The sequence below is a fragment of the Eutrigla gurnardus genome (assembly GCF_963514095.1).
Source record: "Eutrigla gurnardus genome assembly, chromosome: 3".
NCBI classification, from domain to species: domain Eukaryota; kingdom Metazoa; phylum Chordata; class Actinopteri; order Perciformes; family Triglidae; genus Eutrigla; species Eutrigla gurnardus.
Window position 1 is genome coordinate 27,695,044 of NC_139917.1, and position 26,149 is coordinate 27,721,192.

General features: G+C 44.2%; 2 protein-coding genes across 3 annotated transcripts; both read left to right on the plus strand.

The window, feature by feature from the left end:
* Positions 1–749: 749 nt before the first annotated feature.
* Positions 750–12,398, plus strand: trim2a (tripartite motif containing 2a). Of its 2 annotated transcripts, none has more exons than XM_084005039.1 (12): positions 750–914; positions 3,273–3,451; positions 4,590–4,827; positions 4,902–5,053; positions 5,130–5,310; positions 6,381–7,104; positions 9,107–9,210; positions 9,292–9,459; positions 9,980–10,160; positions 10,512–10,582; positions 10,828–10,968; positions 11,824–12,398. In XM_084005039.1, the coding sequence occupies exons 2-12, from the start codon at positions 3,318–3,320 to the stop codon at positions 11,974–11,976; spliced, it is 2,247 nt and encodes a 748-aa protein (XP_083861165.1). In that variant the 5' UTR covers positions 750–914; positions 3,273–3,317; the 3' UTR covers positions 11,977–12,398. The 2 variants fall into 2 exon arrangements, with proteins under 2 accessions (XP_083861165.1, XP_083861166.1); XM_084005040.1 differs by having other exon boundaries at positions 751–914; positions 9,980–10,148.
* Positions 12,399–13,754: 1,356 nt separating this feature from the next.
* On the plus strand, positions 13,755–25,838 carry mnd1 (meiotic nuclear divisions 1 homolog). Its single transcript, XM_084005096.1, has 8 exons — positions 13,755–13,864; positions 14,428–14,493; positions 14,952–15,009; positions 16,577–16,725; positions 17,580–17,654; positions 17,757–17,871; positions 22,696–22,740; positions 24,817–25,838. Exons 1-8 carry the CDS (start codon positions 13,862–13,864, stop codon positions 24,921–24,923), a joined length of 618 nt encoding a protein of 205 aa, XP_083861222.1. The 5' UTR covers positions 13,755–13,861; the 3' UTR covers positions 24,924–25,838.
* The last annotated feature ends 311 nt before the right edge of the window (positions 25,839–26,149 follow it).

Sequence of the window (26,149 nt, forward strand, 5' to 3'; positions counted from 1 at the left end):
TGTGTGTGTGTGTGTGTGTGTGTGTGTGTGTGTGTGTGTGTGTGTGTGTGTGTGTGTGTGTGTGTGTGTGTGTGTGTGTGTGTGTGTGTGTGTGTGTGTGTGTGTGTGTGTGTGTGTGTGTGTGTGTGTGTGTGTGTGTGTGTGTGTGTGTGTGTGTGTGTGTGTGTGTGTGTGTGTGTGTGTGTGTGTGTGTGTGTGTGTCATACTTAGTAGTCATGTAATCATGATTCTATTTCATCTTCAATTTTAAGCCCTGACTTTCCCTCTCCTTCCCTTTTTATTTTGGCTCCGTCTTTGCATGTACAGTGAGTCAGCAACACACACACACACACACACACACACACACACACACACACACACACACACACACACACACACACACATGCATGCACTCTGGCAGAACGATCCCTATTAGTCATGAAGGGAGACCCATGTCCCTTTCTTCTTACATTCGTGGGATCATCATACGTCAGTCCGAACTCTCATACTCCCGATGCTGGACACGCTCGCTGCACTGCAGTGAGCCAGCATTTCCTTCAGACGGGGAGAGAGGGAGACAGAGGGGGAGAGAGAGAGAGAGAGAGAGAGAGAGAGAGAGCTGAATGGATGAGACGGACTGAGAGCAAGGAATGCAAGTGATGGGAGGAGAGGAAGAGAGGACGGATGGGAGGGGGGAAGAGATGATGTAAAAACTCCTCCTCAGTACGATCCGGCTGAATCGCCCCTCCTCAACTTTCACTCACATGTGGCCACAAACACGGGAGGAGCCGCCGCTGCATGTCGGAGCCCACACGGAGGCGTCTTCAGGGGGTTGGGTGCCCGGTCCGGGCCACATGGAGCGGCGTGTCCGGCGTGTCCGGTGTGCGTGTGCTGGAGTGGATGACGCCTGTTGATCTGCCCACAGATGCAGCACCGTGAGTCTTTCGTTCAAAACCAGCCACGAGGAAAATGTTTGGAAGAAGTGGAGCTCACGTTGTTTTGCATGTAGAGAACAGACCGGCCGGGTTTGCCTTTCCCATGAGCGCTCCATCCAGCAGGAAGCATTGCGTTGATTGTGATTATGTAAGAAGAGCGGAGGCTGCTGCGACCTTGCTGCCTCTGTTGTGGCTGTCTGGAGGATTTAGGAGTTTGGGCTTGTGTAACGGCTGTTAGGTTGAATGGGCTTCGTTTCTCTGCCCAGGGAGCTGGTGAGTTACTGACACGCAGCCTGAGACTGGAGCTTGTGTGTCTCTGCAGGCGTGTTGTCATGCCAAGCTTTGCTTTTCAGACATTCATGAGTGTGTGTTTAGCCTCCGATGGTGAACATCTTACTGATGTTTGTGTGAGTCATCATTCTGCTGCTACAGTTCCTTGCTGTTTTCTGTTTCAAGTGCAAGGATTTGTGGTGTAACATACTGGGAACGTTGGTAATGCCCCGCTGATGGCATCACGGCTTCATTATGACAGTCATTTGATCCACTTCCCAAGTTACAGGCTCTTATATCTGCTTTCAGACAGAGGGAGGAGGGAGGAGGGAGGCTTGTATAAGAGGGACTAGAGGGATATAAGGAGAGAACACAGTCCCTGAGGGTTTCCTCTCAGCAGCAGAGCTGGCCTGTTTCTCTGCCCGTCTTCAATGTGAAGAGACAATAAAAAGCACTGACACACTTAGTGTGTCTAAGCCGGCTGCAGCGTTACACAAGAGTCAGACATTCTGTCGTAGGAAGCAGGAAACGGAGGCTTCAGCTCAAACCGATGCTGCAGCCAGGAGGCATCACACTGTTTATTTTTGTAGTTTCAGCGTCCCCATCGCTCGCTGACGGATGCTGAACACAAAGTGCCTCGCTTTCACTTTCTAATCAAATATTCATCACTCAAAGTGGCTTTTTTTTAATGCTTCGCTCCGACTGCTGCTGCAGAGCCGCTTCCCAACACCAGAGACGTAGCGGATAAATCCTCTGCTACCTCTTTATTTGCTGAGACTTTCCTCCCATCATGCAGAATGGTTTTACCTCCTGAGGCCTCAGATATGGATGAGGCTTTTTCTACACCTTGGTAACTATTTTCTCAGAGAAAAAAGCAAGAGAAACTCACGAGAATGTATCCAGAAATCAAACCCAACTGTCAGACGTCTACAGACAGCAGGAGTCCATCACTCAGGGCACCTCCTTCACCTCCTTCAGCTCCTTCAGCTCCTCCTCAGATCACCTCGGGCCCAGCAGGGAACTGACAGCAACACATCCATGTTAAACGAGGCCGACTGTCACTCCTTTATACACAGTTTGCTTTGTACCTGCTCTCATTTATTTATGGAATGTTTCTGTGTTTTATCACCTTGTGATGGACAATAATGCTTTTTTGAATGATTTAATTGCAGACTAGACTCTGGATGTCTGCTCTGCCTGGTTGGTAATGCAGACATATGCAGGCATGTATGGAAATGTATTCTAGGTCCTTCCTCCTCAACTCCATCATAAAGTGACTCCCGTGTCAAGTTTACAGCAGAAATAAACAAGTTTACAGCAGAAATAAACAAGTTTACAGCAGAAATAAACAAGTTTACAGCCTGGCATAAAAAACGGTTCCATACCTAATAAACCTGCTCATTAAACTGTACAGGGGGTAAACATTGTTATAACTTAACGTTTGTAGGTCCAGATTGTATACAGTATGAGAAAGGCCTGAGCAATGGGATGCCGGTTTGAATCCTGGCTGCTGCATGTCATTCCCCGACTCTACCCCCTCATTTCCTCTCTCTCTCCACTATCATTATCAAGGAAAGGCAAGATGTCTGAATGATGATGATGATTCCACCACACATTTGCATTCCTGTTTCTGCTGCTGGCCCATAGACTTTACATGAGGATGACATCAGGATCTTAGAAATCACTGATAAAGTGAAGATTTACTCCTTTAAAACCTCCCATGGATTAAAATGAAAATGGAGCATGGCTGTCCTTGCAGTCCGAGATGTCGTGTCAGTAGTTTTGCAGACGTCTCTGTTATAATGGTGCTCGATTGGGGAAAATTGTCTGAACTTTCAAGATGGAGAAGCGCTTCAAGAATGAAAATCCGTCTGCTGAGGGAAGATTGTGTGACGGACAGATTATTTTGTCAGATCACGAATGAACAGTTGATGTTGAAGCCATGACCTCAGTTTAACCTCTTGGGTGTTGCATCTGTTTGTTGGCATTTCCTCTCGCTGAGTGGATGGAAGGAAGGAGGCTCTCTGCTTTGAACTGATCTTCACAAGCCTTCAGATTGGCTCATCCCTCCTCTGTTCCTCTCTGCAGGGTGCTGGCTAAGAGGAAGAGGGACTCCTATGTCAGGGTGTTAGGATGGCCAGTGAAGGCTCCACTATTCCCAGCCCCGTGGTCCGCCAGATCGACAAGCAGTTCCTGATCTGCAGCATATGTCTGGACCGCTACGAGAACCCCAAAGTCCTGCCCTGCCTGCACACCTTCTGTGAGAGGTGAGTGGAGATGCTGATCCGGCGTACGCCGTGTCTCGTGGCTTAAATGTGCAAAAGAAGCTTGGGATAAAGATGTAGAAATAATACTTCATGGACAGTGTGGCCTTTAATGCATTGGTGTGTGGTTGTCTGTTGTTAACATGGGTGTGTTGGTGCCATCCTCTCTGACAACCAGCCTTTTGTTTCTGACACAAAAGAGAAACCCGTGGACGGTGCCCGACTGGCCCTTGTTGCTCTGGTTGCTTCTCTCCAGTCACATCGAACAATATAGCAGTTTCTCTATTTCACGCTGTGGTTTAAGTGAAGAAAAGTTGTAAGCATCGTGCAGCTTTTTCTACTGGCAGCACCTATTTAACAATAATGTGTAGTTGTAAACGAGATCCTAGAGCATCTAAATGAATATATTAAGTGTAATATAAAACCCTCAATGGCAGAAAGGCTCTACTTTAATGTATTATGACTGCATCCAACAACATGCTCATTTCAGGTTCATACATTCGGGTTTTGAACATGCTTACAGGCTGAAATGTTCATAAACACATTATTCTTCCCATGAAGTCTGTCTGAAAGGCTCCGTTAGCGCCTGTCCCTTTAAGACCCAGTCTGCTGGCCAGCGTGAAAAACCTGGTGCACTTTAAGGTAGTTCTCAAAGCATCAGTGGTATAATGTGATGAGTCTGCAGCTGACAGGAAGAGGAGACATTTCCAGGTCTATGGAGCCAACACACACACAGAAGCACACGTGCACAAGATGTGTGAAGCTTAGTTCATAGTATTGAGAGAATGTTTTTCACCAACATTTCCATAAATGAAGGGGAATATAGGAATCATCTCAATAGAATCAGCTTCTCTAACACAGCACCAACATGTCTTACTTATTTGACCACTAGGGGGCACCACAGGCCTCATTTCACCTGCGTTTATCCTCCTCTCAGGTCAAATATCTGACAATTAACTGTTTTTTTTTGGTTATCTCTGTAAATGGTTGACCAGATCTCTCTTGAAGAAAAGGGAAAATTAAAAAAAACTATGGAAAATAAACTTGGTGTAGGGAGAAGTTCATATCTACTGTACATTAACTTTCTACTAAGATGCTCCCACCTTTTCATCTCCTCCTCCTCCTCCTCCTCCTCCTCCAGGTGCCTGCAGAACTACATCCCGGCCCACAGCCTCACATTGTCGTGCCCCGTGTGCCGCCAGACCTCGATCCTGCCGGAGAAGGGTGTGGCGGCGTTGCAGAACAACTTCTTCATCACCAACCTGATGGACGTGCTGCAGCGGGCGCCGGACAGCTGCAGCCAGGAGGCCGCCGCTCTCAACCACATCACCGCCGTGGCTACGGGCCAGCTGCTCTCCTGTCCCAACCATGGAGGCAACGTAAGAGCGCCGCCTACCTGTAAGCCACCGGGACGTACACATGTACTCCATCTCTACTCCTTCCTGTCGCTCAGGTCATGGAGTTCTACTGCCTGCCTTGCGAGACGGCCATGTGTGAGGAGTGTACGAGTGGCGAACACGGAGAACACCCAACGGTGCCTCTGAAAGACGTGGTGGAGCAACACAAGGCCTCGCTGCAGGACCAGCTGGACGCTGTGAAGCAGAGGTAGAGCACACTTCATACAGCAGCATCTCACTGGTTTATGTGTGCACACAAGCAAACATGTGTCCCCGGCTCCCAGGTTGCCAGAGATCGACTCCGCCCTGCAGACGCTGGCGGAGATCCTGCAGCAGCTGACCAATCAGAAGAGCTCCATGGAGGACGACATCCACGCCACCTTTGACGAGCTGCAGAAGACTCTGAACGTCCGCAAGAGCGTTCTCCTGATGGAGCTGGAGGTCAACTACGGCCTCAAGCAGAAGGTGAAGTAACGCGTGTGGAGGTTACGTGATGTTTGCTCAGAACAGTGTTTCTTATCAAGACATTTTCTGCCGTATTAACTGGAGGCTCTGATCCATTCTTTCAGATTTTTTTTTAGGAAATAATCCATAAAGAATTAATCCAATAAAGTTATTAATTCAAATGCGTATTATCCTAATTTTTGGACATAATTTGCCCTATCACAGCCAGTCATCAGGCTGTTTTTTGTGGATTTGTGTCAGGAGCTCAGCCGGTCTGATAGGCGATTAACAGGCAGAAAGAAAGGGGGGGAGCTGGTGCACAACACCCCCCCACCCTAACACACCCACTCACCCTCACATGGGTTGCTTATGGTGAACTCCTCACAGGGGAAACATCTGCTGTGTGGTAGCTAGATGGAGCCACTGTACTGGACGCACACTTCTGGGTGTGTCATGTGCAGCGAGGGAACACTGAACAGCTCCTCTCCTCGTGCTGCAAACCGCTCACCGTCGTCCTTCTCACAGGATGTACGCTAGTTCTCAGAGCTCCAGAGGGCGAATGAGTTAAAGGGATAGCAGACGGGATAAATGACTTAATGGCTTCTCTTGTGGCAGACGAAGAGGAGTGTGATGGGGAGATGTGGGTGAGTCTCGGTTTGCTTGGATGACGGCATGCTGATGTTCCAGAGATGAGGAGGGAGAAGGCAAATCTGTTGAGTTGCATGAGCAACAAATAAGAGAGATTTCTTGTGTTGACTTGTGATGATGTAATGCATGACTTTTGATTGCTATTGTTCAGCGTGTGTGTGTGTGATTACTACATTGGATCATCGATGAATAAGTTACTAAATCTCTTCAAGACGTCTCCATATCTGACAGATGTTTTCATGGTCGGTCACAGCGGCGCTCTGGAAGTTTTGCAGAATCACATGACGTTATGTTTTTGTCCCGAATGAGCTAAGACCCCTCCCTTCTTAAATGTCATGCAGCATGCTTGGTGTTTAGTTCAAACCTCCTCAGGCTCCTGCTATTCCATGTGGACTATACAGTCGTCACTATGTAACCATGCTGCCCCCTGGTGTGTGCTTTAGGTACTCCAAGCCCAGCTGGACACTCTGCTGCAGGGCCAGGAGGGCATCAACAGCAGCTGCAACTTCACGGAGCAGGCCCTGAGCCACGGCAGCGAGGCCGAGGTGCTGCTGGTGAAGAAGCAGATGAGCGAGCGTCTCGGCGAGCTCGCCAGCCAGGAGCTCCCTCTGCAGCCCGGCGAGAACCACCAGCTGGACTTCATCGCGGAGACGGAGGGGCTGAAGAAGTCCGTCCACAACCTGGGCACCATCGTCACGACCAACGCCGTGGCCTCCGAGACGGTGGCGACGGGCGAAGGCCTGCGGCACTGCGTGGTGGGCGTCCCCACGTCCATCACCATCACCACCAAGGACAAAGACGGGGAGCTGTGCAAGATGGGCAACGCGGTCATCACCGCTGACATGTGCTCGGCCGAGGGGAGCAAAGGTGACGGGGAGATCCTGGACAACAAGAACGGCACGTACGAGTACCTGTTCTCCGCTCCCAGAGAGGGGACTTTCAGCCTATCGCTGCGTTTGTACGAGCAGCACATCAGAGGAAGCCCCTTTAAGATTAAAGCCACCAAATCCATCGACGTGTCGTCGGCCTCGGACGGCGTCAAGAAGAGGCTGAAGTCTCCGGGCAGCAGTCACATCAAGCAGAAGGCCATCAAGAGGCCGGCCAGCATGTACAGCACGGGGAGGAGGAAAGAGAACCCCATCGAGGACGACCTCATCTTCAGGATCGGTCAGTAGATGTCACTCCTGGATTCTTTTATCCGGCTGTAGCATGAGAAAGTGGTGTGTTGCTGTCGGATCACATATTTAAAATGATTAAAACGCTACAGAAGTCTGTTTAATGACTGATTCTATTAATGCTTGCATGCAATTTCAACTTCTGTTAAATTAATTCCCGTTGATTTGATCAAATCAATTTACGTTAAGTGGAGAGGACAAGTCTTTTCTGAGTCGAGGACCAGTCATGGGACTCGACCCTCCCTCATTCAGGGTCCGACCCCCAGTCCTCGGCTCGGGTCTGACTCCCAGTCCTCGGCTCGGGTCTGACTCCCAGTCCTCGGCTCGGGTCTGACTCCCAGTCCTCGGCTCGGGTCTGACCCCATTCAATGATGGCTTCAGGTGACGACGTAAATGTAGAATTGGAGTGCAGCGCCGCCACGCAGGAGTAGTAGATGGAAAACTTCCAACATTCAACCTTCATGGACGGGAAACAAAACCTAGAAGAGGACACTTTTTATAGCTCCCCTCACCTCCCCTCAGCTCCCTCAGCTCCCCTCACCTCCCCTCAGCTCCCTCAGCTCCCCTCACCTCCCCTCAGCTCCCTCAGCTCCCCTCACCTCCCCTCAGCTCCCTCCCCTCCCCTCACCTCCCCTCAGCTCCCCTCACCTCCCCTCAGCTCCCTCCCCTCCCCTCAGCTCCCCTCAGCTCCCTCAACTCCCCTCCCCTCACCTCCCCTCAGCTCCCTCACCTCCTTCAGCTCCCCCAGCTCCCCTCAGCTCCCTCAGCTCCCCTCAGCTCCCTCACCTCCCCTCATCTCCCCTCAACTCCCTCACCTCCCCTCAGCTCCCCTCACCTCCCTCAGCTCCCCTCAGCTCCCTCAACTCCCCTCCCCTCACCTCCCCTCAGCTCCTTCAGCTCCCCCAGCTCCCCTCAGCTCCCTCAGCTCCCCTCAGCTCCCTCACCTCCCCTCATCTCCCCTCAACTCCCTCACCTCCCCTCAGCTCCCTCACCTCCCTCAGCTCCCCTCAACTCCCTCACCTCCCCTCAGCTCCCCTCAGCTCCCTCACCTCCCCTCAGCTCCCTCACCTCCCTCAGCTCCCCTCACCTCCCCTCAGCTCCCTCACCTCCTTCAGCTCCCCCAGCTCCCCTCAGCTCCCTCAGCTCCCCTCAGCTCCCTCACCTCCCCTCATCTCCCCTCAACTCCCTCACCTCCCCTCAGCTCCCTCACCTCCCTCAGCTCCCCTCAACTCCCTCACCTCCCCTCAGCTCCCTCACCTCCCCTCAGCTCCCTCACCTCCCCTCATCTCCCCTCAACTCCCTCACCTCCCCTCAGCTCCCCTCAGCTCCCTCACCTCCCCTCATCTCCCCTCAACTCCCTCACCTCCCCTCAGCTCCCTCACCTCCCTCAGCTCCCCTCAACTCCCTCACCTCCCCTCAGCTCCCTCACCTCCCTCAGCTCCCCTCAGCTCCCTCACCTCCCTCAGCTCCCCTCAGCTCCCTCACCTCCCCTCAGCTCCCTCACCTCCCTCAGCTCCCCTCACCTCCCCTCACCTCCCCTCACCTCCCCTCAGCTCCCCTCACCTCCCCTCACCTCCCCTCAGCTCCCTCAGCTCCCTCACCTCCCTCAGCTCCCCTCACCTCCCCTCACCTCCCCTCACCTCCCCTCAGCTCCCCTCAGCTCCCCTCACCTCCCCTCAGCTCCCTCACCTCCCCTCAGCTCCCTCACCTCCCCTCAGCTCCCCTCACCTCCCTCAGCTCCCCTCAGCTCCCCTCACCTCCCTCAGCTCCCTCAGCTCCCCTCACCTCCCTCACCTCCCCTCACCTCCCTCAGCTCAGCATTTTTAATATAAGCTTGACTTTAAGGTGATCCGTTTAAATAAGTAATAATAACATGTAAATCTACGTTTCTGCTCCTGTTAACACGTTGTCTCCTGATTGAGTTCATGGATATTAATGGTCTGTCATCGATAGAACGTATGAGACTACTAATATATATCTGATGTGTTTTTTAGGCACAAAAGGAAGAAACAAAGGGGAGTTCACTAACCTGCAGGGAGTGGCCACCTCGTCTCAGGGGAAGGTGCTGATAGCAGACAGCAACAACCAGTGTGTCCAGGTACGACGTCTATAAATGACATGAACACATGCAGAAACGTCCTGCTCCTGTGATCAACCTTCCACGTGTCTCCTGATGCAGATCTTCTCCAACGAAGGCCAGTTCAGAAGCCGCTTCGGCGTGCGCGGCAGGACTCCGGGTCAGCTGCAGCGGCCGACCGGCGTGGCGCTCCACCCCAACGGCGACATCATCATCGCCGACTACGACAACAAATGGGTCAGCATCTTTTCTAGCGAAGGCAAGTTCAAGGTGAGTTCACACTTTGAGACGATATCTGATGTTCAGTTAGAAACAACAACAGTAGACAGAAGCTGAATGATTCTCCTGTGAGTCTTTTTCAATCATTCAAGTGATAAATCGGCTGCATTACTGTACGTTTTGTGCTCTGACCTTGTTTGCCCATTTCTGGACGGTGTAGAGGTAAACGCATGCAGATTTTCACTCCATTCTTGAGTCTTTTTCAGAAACGTAGACGCTGAATTAGTAAAAGTGCAGATTTTAATAGTGAAAATCAACAGTTCTGGCCTTGTGCTTTGGATAGTTTCATAGGAATCGTCTTAATTTGCTGCTTAGTAGGGCTGCAATAGATAAACATGTTGAACACTGCCTTTCTCTCAACCACTGTTTTTCAGGTTTGATTGTAGTTTTATGGCGTTTGGATAATGATGCCAGATTAATACACTGCCACGTGCAGAAAAACTGTGGTTGACATATAAACGTGGAGCGTGCTCCCTGAGGGCCCGTCCTTAAAACCTCCAACATTCCTCAGAACAAGATCGGCTCGGGGAAGCTGATGGGCCCTAAAGGCGTGTCGGTGGACAGGAACGGCCATGTCATCGTGGTCGACAACAAGTCCTGCTGCGTCTTCGTGTTTCAGCTCAACGGCAAGCTGGTCACCAAGTTCGGTAACCGCGGCAACGGCGACAGGCAGTTTGCAGGTACACTCAATGGTAATATGTGCACTACCCCCCCCTTACAGTCGTCGTCGTCCAGCCGGCTCACACCTGCATGTGGAATGAAGACGAATGCCAGGAACCATAAAGATCCATCATCCTTTGACTTCTGAGGGGTTTTTGTTTTTTTCAATAAATAAATAAGAAGGGAACTTTTAGACACATCAGCGATATCAGTTTAACACATAACGGTCTTCAAAACAGCATGTAGCTCCACTGATCAGGCATAAAGAGGTTTGAACATTCTTGTTTTGTCATGAAATTCATTTGGCTTCTTATTAATTTGCATGTCTAAAAAGCAAAACATCGGTTGTTTTCTAAAACATTTGATTTTGCTGCTTTTTTTAGGGCCTCACTTTGCTGCCGTCAACAACAACAATGAAATCATCGTGACAGATTTCCACAACCACTCTGTCAAGGTAGGTGAAATATAATATAATATAATATAATATAATATAATATAATATAATATAATATAATATATAGAGCAGTGGGATTTTATTACAGGTACACGAAGAGTTGAGTAAAGAATACAACTAAAGAATAAATACTAATTGGTCCATATTTTAGTACTAGAAACGGTGGCTTGTATGATTTTATATTATTATATCTATTGTAAAGATTTTTTTACTGTGTTTTTTTTGTCTTGAAAACCAAACTGTAGGTGTTCAACACAGAAGGAGAGTTCCTGCTGAAGTTTGGATCTAACGGCGAAGGCAACGGCCAGTTCAACGCCCCGACAGGCGTGGCGGTGGACGTCAACGGCAACATCATCGTGGCCGACTGGGGCAACAGCAGGATACAGGTCAGGGCAACGAGCCTTCATTATACCAGCACACGGTGAACACCTGCTGCTGCTGCTGCATTCATTTACATGCAAACATCCTTACAACCCTTTAAATGCCTGTTTCCTTACGTAACAGCACACATTTAATTATTTTCTGTATGATTAATGTCAGTCTGGGATATGTCACTAGTTAGCAACATTTATTTTTGATGCATTGCACCAAACGCATAAAACAGCAGGAATGCCCCCTAGTGGAAGCCAGGGATATAGCATCTATATGCCCTTGAGGCCAACATGACAAAGTGAGTGGTGGAAAATAGTTAAATCTACAATTTGGAAGCTGCTTTTTCAATGGTGACATTATTGTCCTGAAGGGTCTGAGTGTCCGTATTTTGGCTACACAGTTTATTATAGACTTATTAAAGGAGCTGAGGTTGGGCTTCCAAAATAAAAAACAAAAAAAATAAAAACCCTCACATCCATGCCAAAATGTATGCCATCTGCTTTAACAGAGACCATGACAACTTCTACATTAACTGAGTGACACTGGTTTCTGATATTGATTTGGACAAAAAAGAAGAAAAAAAAACACAAAAAAACAGAAAGGAGAGTAAAATTCTGACCCATTAGAAAAATGTAACTTTCTCCCAAAGCAGTGCGTCTATTAAAATCGGAGATGTTTGGCATCATACCAACTCTAAACTCTCAGAAATACGTTGTCATCCACCAATAAAAAACATGGAATTAAAAAATACAACTTTTAGTAAAGGAATCAAACTGCAATTATATGTTCATAATGTTGATTTTAATGACTTTATTGTACAAACCAAGTCTCTCTCTCTGTCTCTCTCTGTCTCTCTGTCTCTCTCTCAGGTGTTTGATGGCAGCGGCTCCTTCCTGTCCTACATCAACACATCGGCAGACCCCCTGTACGGCCCCCAGGGTCTGGCTCTCACTTCTGACGGACATGTTGTGGTTGCAGATTCCGGAAACCACTGCTTCAAAGTCTACCGCTACCTGCAGTAGCCCTTCCTCTCTCTCTCAGTGCACACACACACACACACACACACACACACACACACACACACACACACACACACACACACACACACACACACACACACACACACACACACACACACACACTGGTGGATTTCGATCACCCATTCATCCTTGAATCACGCCGTCGTCGTGCCACCTGTGTGGCCGCGACATCCCCGCCTGGCGCCGTGGAAACGGAGACTTCTTCCTGGTTTGAATTGAGAGGTTTCACGAGACGGCTGCTGCTGATTGGTGCTTTGAGTTGGTGCTTTGAAGGGTCCATTCACAGCCTTGTTCACGTTCCATCTTAATATCACTGATGTGAAAAATAAAACTTAAGCGTTGTACATAATTATGTTAGACCTCTTGACTTGCTTTGACGTGGCAAGACAACTAGAAAAAATAAAGCTGTTGCACTTGTTCCTAAAAATACCGGTTGGAGATTGAAATTAAAGAACAAATGTATGTTAGTCACCTGAAAAGTCTTCACATTTTGCCTGTCCACTATAAAAGAGAAACATATTGCACTTACTATAGGTAGCAGAGTATTTTAGAGCATGATTAGGCAACTCTGTGCATGTTGTTTTTACTAATAAACACTAGAAGACTGTGCACAATGTATAAATATGTTTCAAGCTGACACATGAAATCACCAAAAGAAACTTTAAATGGAAGCACTGTTTGAACTACAATACTTGTGGAATTTGTTATCACTTTAAATTAACACACACGTGGTGATTAAAGTAGTAAAGTGACTTTTTAACAAAATGATGTAGTGCATTTGTGTGTGCAAAACAAGTGTAATTGTGTTGTAATCAATTAAGGCACCACACAAAAGACAGTTGATATGTTGACTTTTAAATCTGGTGTGATTATGTGCAAACAAATGGAATTCAAGTAAACAGCTAAAAATTTTGAAAATAAACTCAGTGCTCAGACGCATCAGTGACAAGGTTTGTTCATCGTGCTGCAAAGCAGGTTTAATTAAAAAAAAAATCTGACTCAGAGGTGGGATCACCTTCACTCTTTTCCATGTGTTCTTTGTCTTTAAAAAAAGGAATCTGTAACCAACAAGTTGTATTTTAGTGAAAACTATTTGTTTATACTAAAAAAAAAAGTTGCAAAATGTTCCAAATTTGTTGTTAAGAATACACTGTAGTCAAAAAGTGTTTGTCCTCAAGCAAACCATTTTCAGTACTTATCCTGAATTTGGTCATCCATTTTCTACACGATCCTGTTAAATTATTTGTTTTCCATTGTCTTGTTTATATTTGTAATGCCAAATGGAATTAAAGTGCCCATAGGAAATAATTTTGTCATTGATTTTGTGCTGTACTTACTTTATGTTGTAATAAGGTACATTTTTTATGAGCGTGCTGTTGAAAACGTAGCATTATGAGCAATTTGCAATTTCAGCAATGTATTTTATTAAACAGCAGAGAGCGTCAGAAAACCGTGAGGTGACGAACAACATCGCTCCTCCCCGTTAAAGTAATGTTGCCTTCCCTAGCGGTCGGGAATTCTCACGACTAACGTGAACATCGACATTAACCAGCCAAAACGACCGTTTTCTGCGGTTAACTGTACCATATTATATTATAGCACACCTAAGATATTCGTGTATTATCTTTTAAAATCAACATACTCTAAAAATCGCCATGGCAACAATATTTTTGTATTAATTTACATTCCCATACTGCGAACAGTGGAATTTACGAGGAGCCCTAAAGGCAGCAGAGGCCCCGTGACAGCGTTCCGCGGGAAATTCAGAGCTGGCTTTCCTCGTCTGGATTACGGACATAGCAGCAGCATTATATTACATCAAAACATTAATGTCAGCGGACGTTGCTGCCACAGCCAACGCAATAAAATGGTAAGCAGACGTTCACCTTTACTTCCATGTGGATGGAATAGTGCTGTCAGCGACGCCGACGCTTACGTACAGGCTAGTACTAGCCTAATACTAGCTTGCTAGTATTAGCAGGCTAGCGTTAGCAAGCTAGTATTAGAGAGCTAGCATTAGCAAGCTAGTCTAAGCAAGCTTGTATTGACAAGGTAGTATTAGCAAAGTAGCATTAGCAAGCTAGCGTTAGCAAGCCAGCGTTAGCAAGCTAGCTCCAAGCTAACGTTAACGTCAGTTACCTGGCAACTGACAATTACGTGACAAAAGTACGTGTGCCGTGGCCTACGTTGGCCAGAATACAAGACGTATATTACTAACTACGTGTCATTCAAGTATTGGTGTCCTAGCATTCGATTATTTCTAATTTAGCGACATGAGCGCTACAGGTGTAACAACAACAACAACAGCAATGAGATGGAAGCTCAGTGTACACTGTTTACTGTCGCTTGCAAGTCCGTGTATAATATAATGGTGTATCCGTTGCTGTGAGGGAAACGACCCAGGCTGTATGTTACTGTGAACTATCTTTTCAGTCAAAGAAGAAAGGACTGAGTTTGGAGGAGAAGAGAACTCGCATGATGGAGATTTTCTTTGAAACGGTGAGATTCCCGTATGTGAATGTGACCACACGGTTTACAGGAGGAACCATATGAGGCTTTCTTTGCTTTCTATGCTGGATTTTTAATAAAGATCACAGTTTAAGTCCAGGCAAAGGAAGTTATTTTTTTTGTTACTTATTAATATACTAGTAATAAAACAAACTTTAAAAGTGCTTTACAAACATTTTTGCATTAAAAATAGTTACAGAAATTTAAGTATTTTTAGTTTACTATAAGTTTGCTGTGAATACAAATACCATGAAAGTCATCAAGTCATGTTACTATATATATTTTAAAACAATGATGACTATAAATCCATAAATATATCAGTTGTATTAATTCCCAGAAAGTGCAGCCATAAGACTAGATCCAGACTGTTTTAAATAGTTCCTTTTTGTACGAAACTTTAATTAAAAAAAACTTTGTTTCTTTATTATTTTCCCACATTCTCTTCGTAGAAAGATGTGTTTCAGTTGAAAGACATTGAGAAGATTGCTCCGAAGACAAAAGGCATAAGTGAGTAGAGAAATATTATTAACACTGAATTTTCTTTATGGTGCGTTCACTGTTCAGGTTTGCTGCCTGTTTAAGAAAACATGGTTCCCTCACTGTTTTATAACTTAATAAATTAAACAAATCCAAAGTTTAGTCGAGACCTCACCCTGTTTTAAAAAATAAAATGTTTATTTTATTTGCACGTTTTACCCCGTTTACCACACTGCCCTCATCTTTCATCCCGTTAAATGGCAGATATTTGAATGGTAATCAACAGTGAATTGTCGCATTCAAATTTAGTTAGTTCTGTTCCTTCAACAGGTAGACATGAAACAAGGTTTGTTTTTGAGCATTATGAACAGACCTGTGGTTTATTAGAAGAGTAATAAATGGGATAAAACATGCATGGATACCAGCAATGGTCTTTGTAAGTAAAATACCATCCGTTTTATTTCCAGACACCGTACAGTCGGTGTCGACAGGCAGTGTGTTGCCCTCTTGCATTCTTGAAAACATTGTGGTGACATGCTTGCAACATGACCATGGCAACCAGGACTAGCTGTTGCCATCTTAACTGTATTCGGTCTGTATAAGCAGAACCAGATCAACTCATGGTGCAGAGGACTCTTTAAAAGCCTTTTGGTTTTTAAATAAAACGCATTCCCTTGATGTCCAAATGGAGCCGGACATTACGACTGTTGAGGGATTCTACTATACTATTTTAAATCCTGCAGAGGAACAAAGCTGTGCTGTGTATGTTTGAGTGAAGTGAGGGGATTTTTGTTTTCAAAGTGGACATAACATTATTCTGGGGAAACTGGATCGTGTTGCTGTGATTAAAAGCGCATGTTTTTGTCCCCCCCCCTTACTTGGGCATGATGTAGTTGCTCGGTGATGGGGGGAGGGGCAACAAGAGATCTGTGTTATGGGCACGTTTTCCTGTTTGACGGGAGAACGTGAGAAAAAGGGGCCAAGTGAGTGATCGTGGCTAAATTGCATAAAGAGCGGCAATAACATACTGTAACCATTAAAAACAGCAAAGAGACAAAGGGCTGGAAAAAGACAGATTTGGAGTCATGCACATGCTGGTGTTCGGTCGAGCTTTGCCAGAGTTTTTCCACTTTGAATCCCAGCTTTTATTTTTTGCTGCCGTTCAACATCCTCTCAGGCACAGCTCAGGCCTTAACAAGCTCTTTGAGTTTCACTCTGGGCCGGCCAAGCAAGACGCGTGGGAGTATCACGTTACATCCTCTCTGTGTTCTCTCAGATAGCATTAAAACACGGCCAGATAGGCCGCAGATGTGTGGGTTAAGCTGTGTGAACATTGGAGTGGTACGACTTGCCAAAATAAGACCTGATGCTGACTTGTAATTTATTTTAAAATCCTCAGTAGAAAGTGATATTCTACCTAACACCAGATGCGTTTCGTATCGCCTGAAGTCTTCTAAGCTCGGAAACAATCGGACTCTCTACAATAAATCAGTCGTCCACAAATGGCATCGACTGCTGTGAAGGCAGCGTAATAATAGAAAATGAAGAATTGTGTATCTTTTAATGTAGGAGGTGCTTTTCTCTCTGCTGCTTTAAGCTCCCATGTCTGTGAAGGACGTGCTGCAGAGCCTGGTGGATGACAACATGGTGGACTGTGAACGAGTGGGTACATCCAACTACTACTGGGCCTTTCCCAGCAAGGCCCTGAATGCTCGCAAGAACAAACTGGAGGAGCTTCAAAGCCAGGTGAGGACACAGTGACCTCAGACGCTGCAGATGTTACTTAACCAACCACAAAGAACATGAAAACATCTTGCTCTATGCTGCGCTGTCTCCAGAGCAGATCATGTATTTATCCATTTAAAACACCTATACTTTATGAAACGAGGAGGCATATTCTCACCAAAGCTTGTTTTTTTTCTATATTTAGAAGACACTGCTCACTGTAGTTTACAGTAAACGAGGTCAGCGTATGACGAGCCCAGAAGGCACTTCTTTTTGGGGAGAGAAATATGCAAAGTGCGTAAATTATTGATGGATTTGTTTGTGTTTTTCGTTTCATTTTATATATTCAAACAGAAACAGAAATTGTCGAGTACAAAAAAAAAACTTTTGTGAGAGATTCCCATTTCGTTCTCCTGTTGCGTGGCAGACAGATGGTGTGAGGGTGGTGACTCCTTGGAGAATGTTGGCCACCAGATTCCTCCGTTATATATGATGTAGCGCAGCAATCTGACGTGTGATTATACCGTAAGCATTGTAATATACAGGCACGCATGATGGGCCGGAGCAGATGATCATTAGATCAACTGTAGGCTCTTAATGTGGAATGTAACTGTTGTCTTGTTGACTCCAAAATGCATATGAAAAACAAATTACCCAGCTTCCGTTCTTTCCCCCAAATTAATTACAAGCATGCTTTAATAGTACAATTTACAGCACTGTGAACTGTGAGCAGTCTATCTTAGGTTTCGTTTCAACACTACAAAGATAGTATTGATTTTATGGCAGAATACAGGGAAATCTCTATTGGGTACACATCTATTTTTCTTCTTGGCAACAGTTGGATATGACTAATGTAAGACTCTTTTACTTTAAAGATTTCTGAAGCAAAGCAGCGGCAAGTGTCCGTACAGAAAGCAGTTGAACAAGCGAAAGTAGGACGTCAAGACACAGTAAGAATATGTTGCTTCCACACCGTGTATGGAGGAATAGATCAATGTTTCTTACATAAAATGATTTAAAAAAAGAAACACATCAATGATTTCTGTGTGTAGAAGGAGAGAAGCTCGCTGCTCAAAGAGGTGAAGGCTCTGAGAGAGGAGCGGACTCGGTTGAAGGCCGATTTGGAGAAGTACAGAGAATGTGACCCCGAGGTCGTGGAGGAGATGAGTGAGTACAGATGTAACATGACTTCTTGTTGTTTTTCTCAAAAATGTTTATTACATTGTATAAAAGCTTCCATTTAACTGATCAAAGCACTGAGTGTATGTCATGACAGAAGTAGAAGAAAAAGTCCAAGAAACATGTGTAACATGTATTTTGTGTGAGCTTGTAGTTCGTGACTGTAGCTGAAAGCTTTGAGTCATGTTTGGTCTTTAAAAAATACAATTAGACCAATGAAAGAGATGGAGACTGAATCCTGACATCAGTGGCTTTTTATGCGTACACTGAGGATATCTCTTACTCAGAACGGAGGCGGAGGGGAAGAGTTGGGCAACGTCCAAGAAACAAACAACTTGAGATTCACACTTATACGTGGTTTCACACCCGATAATGAGTTGGGCATTAGGAGCTGGACTATTTCAGTGCAGCCTCCCACAGAATGTCAGATAAAGGAGTGATTAAAATAACACCTCGGTACAGTGTAGACGGCAAGTATTCAGCACATTAATCATCCAACTCATACATGTACTTTAGATAATTGCCAGGAAAAATCTCCAATAATCAGTGCTGCAATGATCTTGGTCATCTATCAAAATCAACTACGCCACAGTGCTAAAAAAAAAAAAAACATAAGCCGGATGTGAGAGAGAAAAAAATTCCTCCTCCAAAGCTATTTTGGATGTTCAGTCAGCTCTAAATAAGGTGCATTAAAGAGATGCCAGAAGTCCAGGACTTCACGCTACACGTTATTGAAAGTCGTCAGATGTCCGCACTGTTCACACTACACGGCTGGTTGAGTGGGTTTCACACTTCCTGACTGACGGGCGACTTGGGCTCACGCCCTACATGATCCCTCACCGGGAGAGACCCCCGATGAGGTCTCAACACTACGTTTTATCACCAAACCACATGAGAAGTGAGTGGGCGTAGGCATGCCTGTTGACGTTGCTGGCTGCACGTAACGGCCCGTCTACACACGTCTCTACTATTGCAAAGATCCAGCACCCCTAGGTGTAGTAGCATTAACTGTGGTCCATGTAGCAAACGCAAAGGTAGGCTGCAGACCAGGCGACCCCCCCTTCCTTCCACCAGTTTTTCCCTTCCATCTGTGTCTTGTGCTGTCACGGCCCCCACCGACAGACTCCCTGACAGGTCCAGATATTTAGCCAGCTAGATATCTGGGATTTGTCTGCGATGCACCGGCAGGCCTATTGGCTCGCGTCTTTAAACAGTTCACACGTAGCAGTCGGGCGCCAAAGTGCGAGCACCGAGCCAACGCTGATTTGCTGCCGATCTGGAACTTTTTGTCCCGGAGATCCAAAAACTGTCATCCAGTGGAAAAAAATCAGGGTTGAAGTCGTGTCGAGTGAACGAGGCACTACTGAATTTACAGACTGCCCGGTGAACACATAGTATGTATGTTTAGAACAGCAAGTCTTCCAAACACTTGCCTGTGTGTCACACAATCATACATAATCTTCTGTAGTTGTCGTCTCAAACAGCTGGCTCACAGTTTCTCACGGTTAAAATCAAATGTGAATGAGGAAGTGAAAACTGACGGCAGGTGGTCACTTGAGATGCTTTTTTAAGATACGCGGTTATGTCGGTTTTAAGCCGTCGGCTAGAACCACAAAACTGGTTGCATGTTCATACAAGACGGTACATGTGAAGAGTGTTTCTGCTGAGATGGTGCATTCTGTTTCTGTTCGCATGTCAGTTTTAAATTGCAGTCTAAATGAACCGTCTGACCTCCGGCCTCATCACTTATTGACACACCTCTTCTTCACACAATGCACACGGCGATTAGTGGTATTACAAAAATCCTTAAGTTCATGTGACAGCTGACCTGCTGTAAAGAGGGTGTGTTACCTTTATGTGCACGTAGAAACTATCTGGTCTGTTTACCTGCACTTCTTTTTACTGGGACACCAGGCATGCATTTAGTCTGCATGCTGTTTTTTTTTCCCACTCCAACATGACGCACATAATATGTCACCTGCTACTTATGGACATGCAGGCAAATCATTCCTGTCTAAATCACTTTAGACATTCGGGTGTTTTGAAGAAGTTGAGATTAATCTAAATGTTGTGGCTGTAGTTTATAGTCTGGGGTGAAAGTATGCCGAAGGCAGCTGGACTTTCAGATGAATTTCTAGTTTATTGAGCATTAGACACAATACAATACAGCTAAAAGTTCTCTAACCTGTATGAGTAGATATGTAAAACACCAGAGAACTAACTTCATGATCACACTGTCAGACCCTCTGCAGAAACTCAGTCTCTGTGATAAACTTATTCCCAAGATTAATCACTGCAACAGCTGTTGGATTCCCAATTGCAATCCCAGGAAAGTTTTTATTACAGCTATCTGAACAGGAAGAAAAACGTTTTTTTTCTCCTTCTTTAGATATTGAATAAATAAATGGATTTCATTATTTCGCATTTCAAAGCACTCAAGGACATAAAAGCAGCAATGGTGATGTATAATAACATATAAGTTAATATAATAATCTTCAGTCCACAACGTGGCCATTAGAAAACAATCAATCAAAACATGCCAGTTAAAGAAAAAATTGCAAATGGAGTATCCATATTAGATAATTTTTTAAAATGTATTAACTGCCATCTGTTTCCACTGTAAGTTGAGGCCATGGTAAATCTCAGTCTCTCTCTATATCTATCTATATATCTGTATATGTTCTATGTACTAGAGACCATGAATGCACCCAGACTCAATGGATTAACCCATGATTAACTTGTGCTTCGTCACATGCATCGCTTGCCTCCTGGTGTGTTTCTTTTTCAACCACACAGCTTTGATTCTAGATAACATCTTCCCTCAGTGAAACCGAACGGCGCTGTGAGTTGTGTGGCGCTCCGCTCGGCGTGTATTACATTGGTTTGTCTACTGCTGAGCTGCTCACAGAATGGGCTCAGACTTGTTCTGCAGATGTCATAGGCCTCGGTTCACTGTTTGGACCAGTGGTGAAACCGCTCAAAGTGCATTTTTGCTAATACTCACTGTACTTTTTTTTGCTTCAGGGACATTTTCTATTTTAATTTGAAGTAAATGTACTTCTTCCACCAACGGTTAAGACTCTGCTTTACATATATTTAACCATCAATATCTTTTTTTTTTAATTTAAGAGTTATTTAAGGAAATTTACTTTCAACGATGCAGAGTAATAATTATTTAATTGGACATTAAACAAACATTTTTAAAGGATAAATATCGTCTTTACTCTCACAAATTCAAATCAGTCAATACCAAAGGGTCTCTCAAGTATCTGGAAGACAGCAGGGTCACTTGCCATCTTCCATATTTATTTTTTATTTATATGTTCATTATTTATTTTTAATGTTTAAATGTTAAACTTTATTTTATTATTGGCTTGTTTTAATGGTTTTTTTTTCTCCAATGTTTTTAATGTTTTACTTTGATTTGCCCTGTTGTTGAAAGGTGCTATACAAATAAAATGGCCTTGCCTTCCAAAAAAGGCTCAAGACTCACCTGTTCAGACCTCCACTCTGCATAGCATGACTCATTTCCAGCGGTGGCCACGCCCATATACAGTATAAGCACTGAGCCAAAATCAAATTTCACCAAGAGTTAAAAACATTTGTAGATTGTAGTCGGTGTCGACGAGTGGACAAACAACGTGTTTGATTTAAGTTGGATTTGTCAGGTCAAAATGATTGATAATGGCTACCACACCTATAGATAGTAGGTTGATTTGGTTTAAAGGTGGGGTTAAAAACAAACAAAGAAATCGCAGCCACAGGCATATATTCATGGCAGGTGTGACGGAACTAAAAGGTTGGACATGAATTCACACGTCCTATTTACATGTTTAAGGGAACAGTACATATTTATTGGGTTTTGGAATGATTTGGAATTCTTACATTACCAAATGAAAACCTTGTTTGTGATCATCTTATTGATTATGAAGGTATTTAACCTGTTGTGTAAATTAATTCTCCATGATTATATAAAGGGTGTCCTTTTAACATCTGGCCAGGGACAACAGATTAGAAAATGAGTCATCCAGGCTAATGCATGTCCATGAGTCAGAAGTTATTTAACTCAGTCCCTCCCACTTGCAGCTGTGATATGTTTGTGAATATTCATGTTTGTTTTCCTGGTTTTCATGCTCACTGAATGCTGAAATGACTGTTGCTGGCAGTTAGAGACATCACCACTGATCAAGTGCTTCACTCTTCAGATTTTCAGGCAGAAACTCACCAAAAATATCTCATATTGGCTGCAGTTTAGGGTGCAGGATTGTCTGTTGATGGTTAATATGGATTCAACCAAAGGTTATTTTATATAGTGATTATTCCAGGTGTCGAGCAACATAATGATCATACCTGCTGTTCCAGTTTTATGGGCCGCAAAATGCATAACTAAAAACTTGACAGCGAGCCAGTTGGAGCACATAGTTCAGCTCTGTCAGGTTTCTGGATGGACTCTTTCCAGCTCCAGCTGAAGGGGAGGTGGAGGCTTAACTGTAATAGTAACTCAGCATTCATACACTGGCTGCAGCTACCCAAACACCACGTCAGTGACCACACTTTCCTCTAGAAAGATATTGTTTTCTGTAACGTCCACTTTCCCACTGTGTTTTCTGTCTTCCTTTATATTTATAAGACTTGCAGTACGTTTCTTATAGAACATCATTTCTACTCTGAGGTCAAAAGACCGTCAGCTGGGATTTCTCATGATGCATTTATTTGTTTTACATTTGCACAGTCTTCCCTTCCCATCGCTGTGAACAATGATTAAAAACATGATGGATAATGCTCATATTGATCGTACACTTTGTTTTGCAGGAAAGTCGAATGTTGTTGCAAAAGAAGCCGTTTCCAGGTGGACAGGTGAGTCATTTTATCTGCACATTCATTTTCCTCTGGAATTGAGCTGCAACAAAGTAAATAAGCTGTCGCATGAATCATTCCTTACATTTTACTAAATTGAATAATTTGGCCTGTTTAATCAATATTGAAAATAATCATCGGCAGAGCTGCAACTAATGACCTACATTATACATTAAAAATAGAAGAAAATATTAGTTTATGTATGAATTGTTTTCTTTATAAAATGTCAACTAATAGGGAAAAATGCCCACGATAATGTCAATTAACCCACCGTGATGTCATCAGATTGCTTTTGAAATAACTAAAACAATTAATTTCCACTAATTGATGAATGATTGAAGATGAATGACCCTTGCCGCTCTAATCATGAGTTGCGGGCGTGTTGCCTCCACATCTTCAGGCCAGAAGTCGGAGGAGCATTACTTTTTAGCGCATTGAAGCTGTAAGGGCACATTGTGTTCAGCGTGTCACCCTCCCTGCAACACTTAGGTGCTCTGTGTGCATTCATTGACCTCGGCGGTAACCGTGGCGACCGCTGACCTTCCGGGTCCATGGTTACCAGCAAGCCCTGTGGTGTTTTTGACTCATTAGGGTCAACATTGCCTGTAGCTGTTTTTGTTGGCACATTTTTTGCTTCACTTCCATAGAATTATACTCATTTAAAGCAACTATGAGTCATATCTGCCTTTTCCGTGGCTTTTTAGTTCCCTCATCTGGGCCGGACACGACTGCACATAAATACCAATACATAAGTGTTTCCTCACAGTAACTTGTACAACAGTTGTCATAAAAACAACTACAACAAACTGCAATGATCTCCTGTTACAACTTGAAGCTCAATTAATACGTCAGTTGTGTCAATCAGCCGCAATCTTGACAGATTTATTAATCTGCTGCATTTTCACCATAAATCAACGAAGCAAAACTGAATCTCCTGGGCTTGTTGGAAAATGTGGCTGTCTTTTTTTTCTTTTTAAACAAGATATTAAACATGTACTGCTATTGCTGCGTCGCTGCAGTTATTGCAGTTTCTTACAACAGACTCCTGCAGGCACCCCTGATTTGTGTATTTAATTGCCTTTGGCTACAACTTGTTCTGCAACAGCAGGCCTCAGTTTTCAAAAATGATGTTGGGTGACTCTAACCAAGACATGACCGTACATAAAGACTCGCACTTAGTTAATCGCCTGTACTTGAACTGCATATTGTCTTGTCATAACTGAAGTACATGGGTTCAAGTGAAAGGCATTACTAGCATGATTCAGAGTGGTTTGATTTATGATCTTGATAAGGCTTGAGGTGTTTGCTTTACTGTCTGCTGGGTGACACAGTCACAGCTCTTAGCTTGTCCCGAGAATGACTTTGAAAAGGCACTACTTCGATCAATGGAAGTTCATGTTGCAGAAGAATGTAGATTGAAGATTATCGAGGCTTCTTGTAGACTAAATTAACTGATTTGTGAATGAAGTTCAGATTTGTGCACATTTGAATGACTTACATCAGATACATAAAGGCATTCTCCTGTTAGACTATCGAGGGGTATTCTCCAAGATACATAATCATATTCAAGAAATATCATACTCTCAATGATCTGCTTTGATAACAGTTTATACCACAGTCACCAGTGGTTGAATGCATCCGTCATCAAGGATATTTATATATCAAAGAATGTGATTGGAGTGAACTGTTGAACTAAAGCCTATTATTTTAAGGCTTTGCAAGTATTCCACCTCATCTCTGTGTGGAAGGTGCCAAAAAAAGCAAATTAAGTCTCAATGGTGAAGACACTTGCTAAGATTGTCTCACACAGCTCTACTCGAGTGGTGCATGGCATCAAATCTGCACTTAGCAAGAGTTTTATGAGAAACACTGGAGCACTTTGCTCCCACTGTCACTAAGGCCTTCAACCAGAGTCACACTAATTCCCCAAATCATCCCCAGCTTTTGGAAATGGTTCACTGGTGAGAAATGATTCCATGTTCAGGAAGTAATAATCAAATCATCAATCCAAATAACTCACAACTATCTATCTGCTATCTATACTATGTATACTAAGATTGTCATTTCTGCTTTCAGACAATGTTTTCGCCATCAAGTCGTGGACGAAGAAGAAGTTCTCCTTTGATGACAACCACATTAATAAAGCCTTTGGGATCCCTGAGGATTTCGACTACATGGACTAACTGACGGCGAGAGTTCATGCTAACAATAAGTTAAAGCCAGTATACCTGGTCTCAGCAGTTCTAGTTCATGTTCGATCTATTAGAGGGGAAATAAATGCATCCGGCCTGGGCTTCAAATAAGAACAGAACAAAGTCATTTCCCTGTGGCAGATGGACTTCATCAGCGGATCTGTTGCTTCGGTGCAACCGGAGAAGAGCAGCACCAGTCGGTCGTGGCTGTGAAGGGTGAGGGGTTTCACGAGGAACACAACCCAGCAGCCTGACTTTTGGGACACCTGTTTGCATGAAAATGGAGAACCCCAAGTTGATGATGGAAAGTAATCAACACTTAACACATCTGTGGATCCAATGATCTCATTTATATGGTTTAAACAGATGCTTTGGAATCAAATCCTTGTTTTTCTACCTTTTTGGGAGGAACATTTTTTTTTTTTTTTGAGCAACACCAGTCTTCTTCGTTCACAAAAACACAAAAAGACGGGAGAACTGCAAAGGAGATGTTGTGTGTGCGAATGTAAATATTTAAAGTATATTTTGCAGAACCCCTTTTGTTCGTGCTGCAAATAAAATGTGAGTTGTACAAACCGTTTTCTGCAGTTGCATTCATTCTAAAACTTGTATTGACACCGCACCTCCTGTTCTTTTGTGCTTTCAATTCTTGAGCAATTTCTTCTGCAATATTGCAAAATGTGTCGGGAAAGCACATTATTGTTCAGAGCTGTGCACTCTGAACAAAAAAAGGGAAAGCCGTTGTCACGACATGTCGAGCTCGAGTGTTGCCCTGCTTGTTTTCCTCCCCTTTTCTCTGTCAAACCAGATGCAAAACAGGTAGTTGTGTGTTCTGGGTTTACTCGGTGAACTAGTCGACGTGGCCAATGTATCTGGCTTTGTTGATTTAAATTTCAAATATGCTGCTCTCCCCTTTCTCAAAGCATTCGTTCTCTGTTGATTCATGACTTTTAATTTATTTATAATGTTGCATAATGCAGGTTATTTTTATCTGCATGCCATCAAAGGAAATGTTAGTATTAAGAGAAACATTTGATGTGAAATATATGCATCCTTGCAAACATTACTGATTTGAAAGTGTCATCTGTTCTATAAATCTTCCAAATTTGTACATTTATAATTAGGATAATTGACCACAAAACAATGTGCAGATACAAATGCCAATGTTCTTACATGTTGTGTATTTATTGTCAGCTGGTTATCAGAAGGAAGCACTG

Coding starts and splice junctions, on each gene's coding strand:
- trim2a (XM_084005039.1), top strand. CDS start 3,318: ATGGCCAGTGAAGGCTCCACTATTCCCAGCCCCGTGGTCCGCCAGATC. Junction 5,054..5,129: donor CTGGACGCTGTGAAGCAGAG/GTAGAGCACACT, acceptor CCCGGCTCCCAG/GTTGCCAGAGATCGACTCCG. Junction 10,969..11,823: donor GGGGCAACAGCAGGATACAG/GTCAGGGCAACG, acceptor TCTCTCTCTCAG/GTGTTTGATGGCAGCGGCTC.
- mnd1 (XM_084005096.1), top strand. Junction 17,655..17,756: donor AAGTAGGACGTCAAGACACA/GTAAGAATATGT, acceptor TTCTGTGTGTAG/AAGGAGAGAAGCTCGCTGCT. Junction 17,872..22,695: donor CGAGGTCGTGGAGGAGATGA/GTGAGTACAGAT, acceptor TTTGTTTTGCAG/GAAAGTCGAATGTTGTTGCA.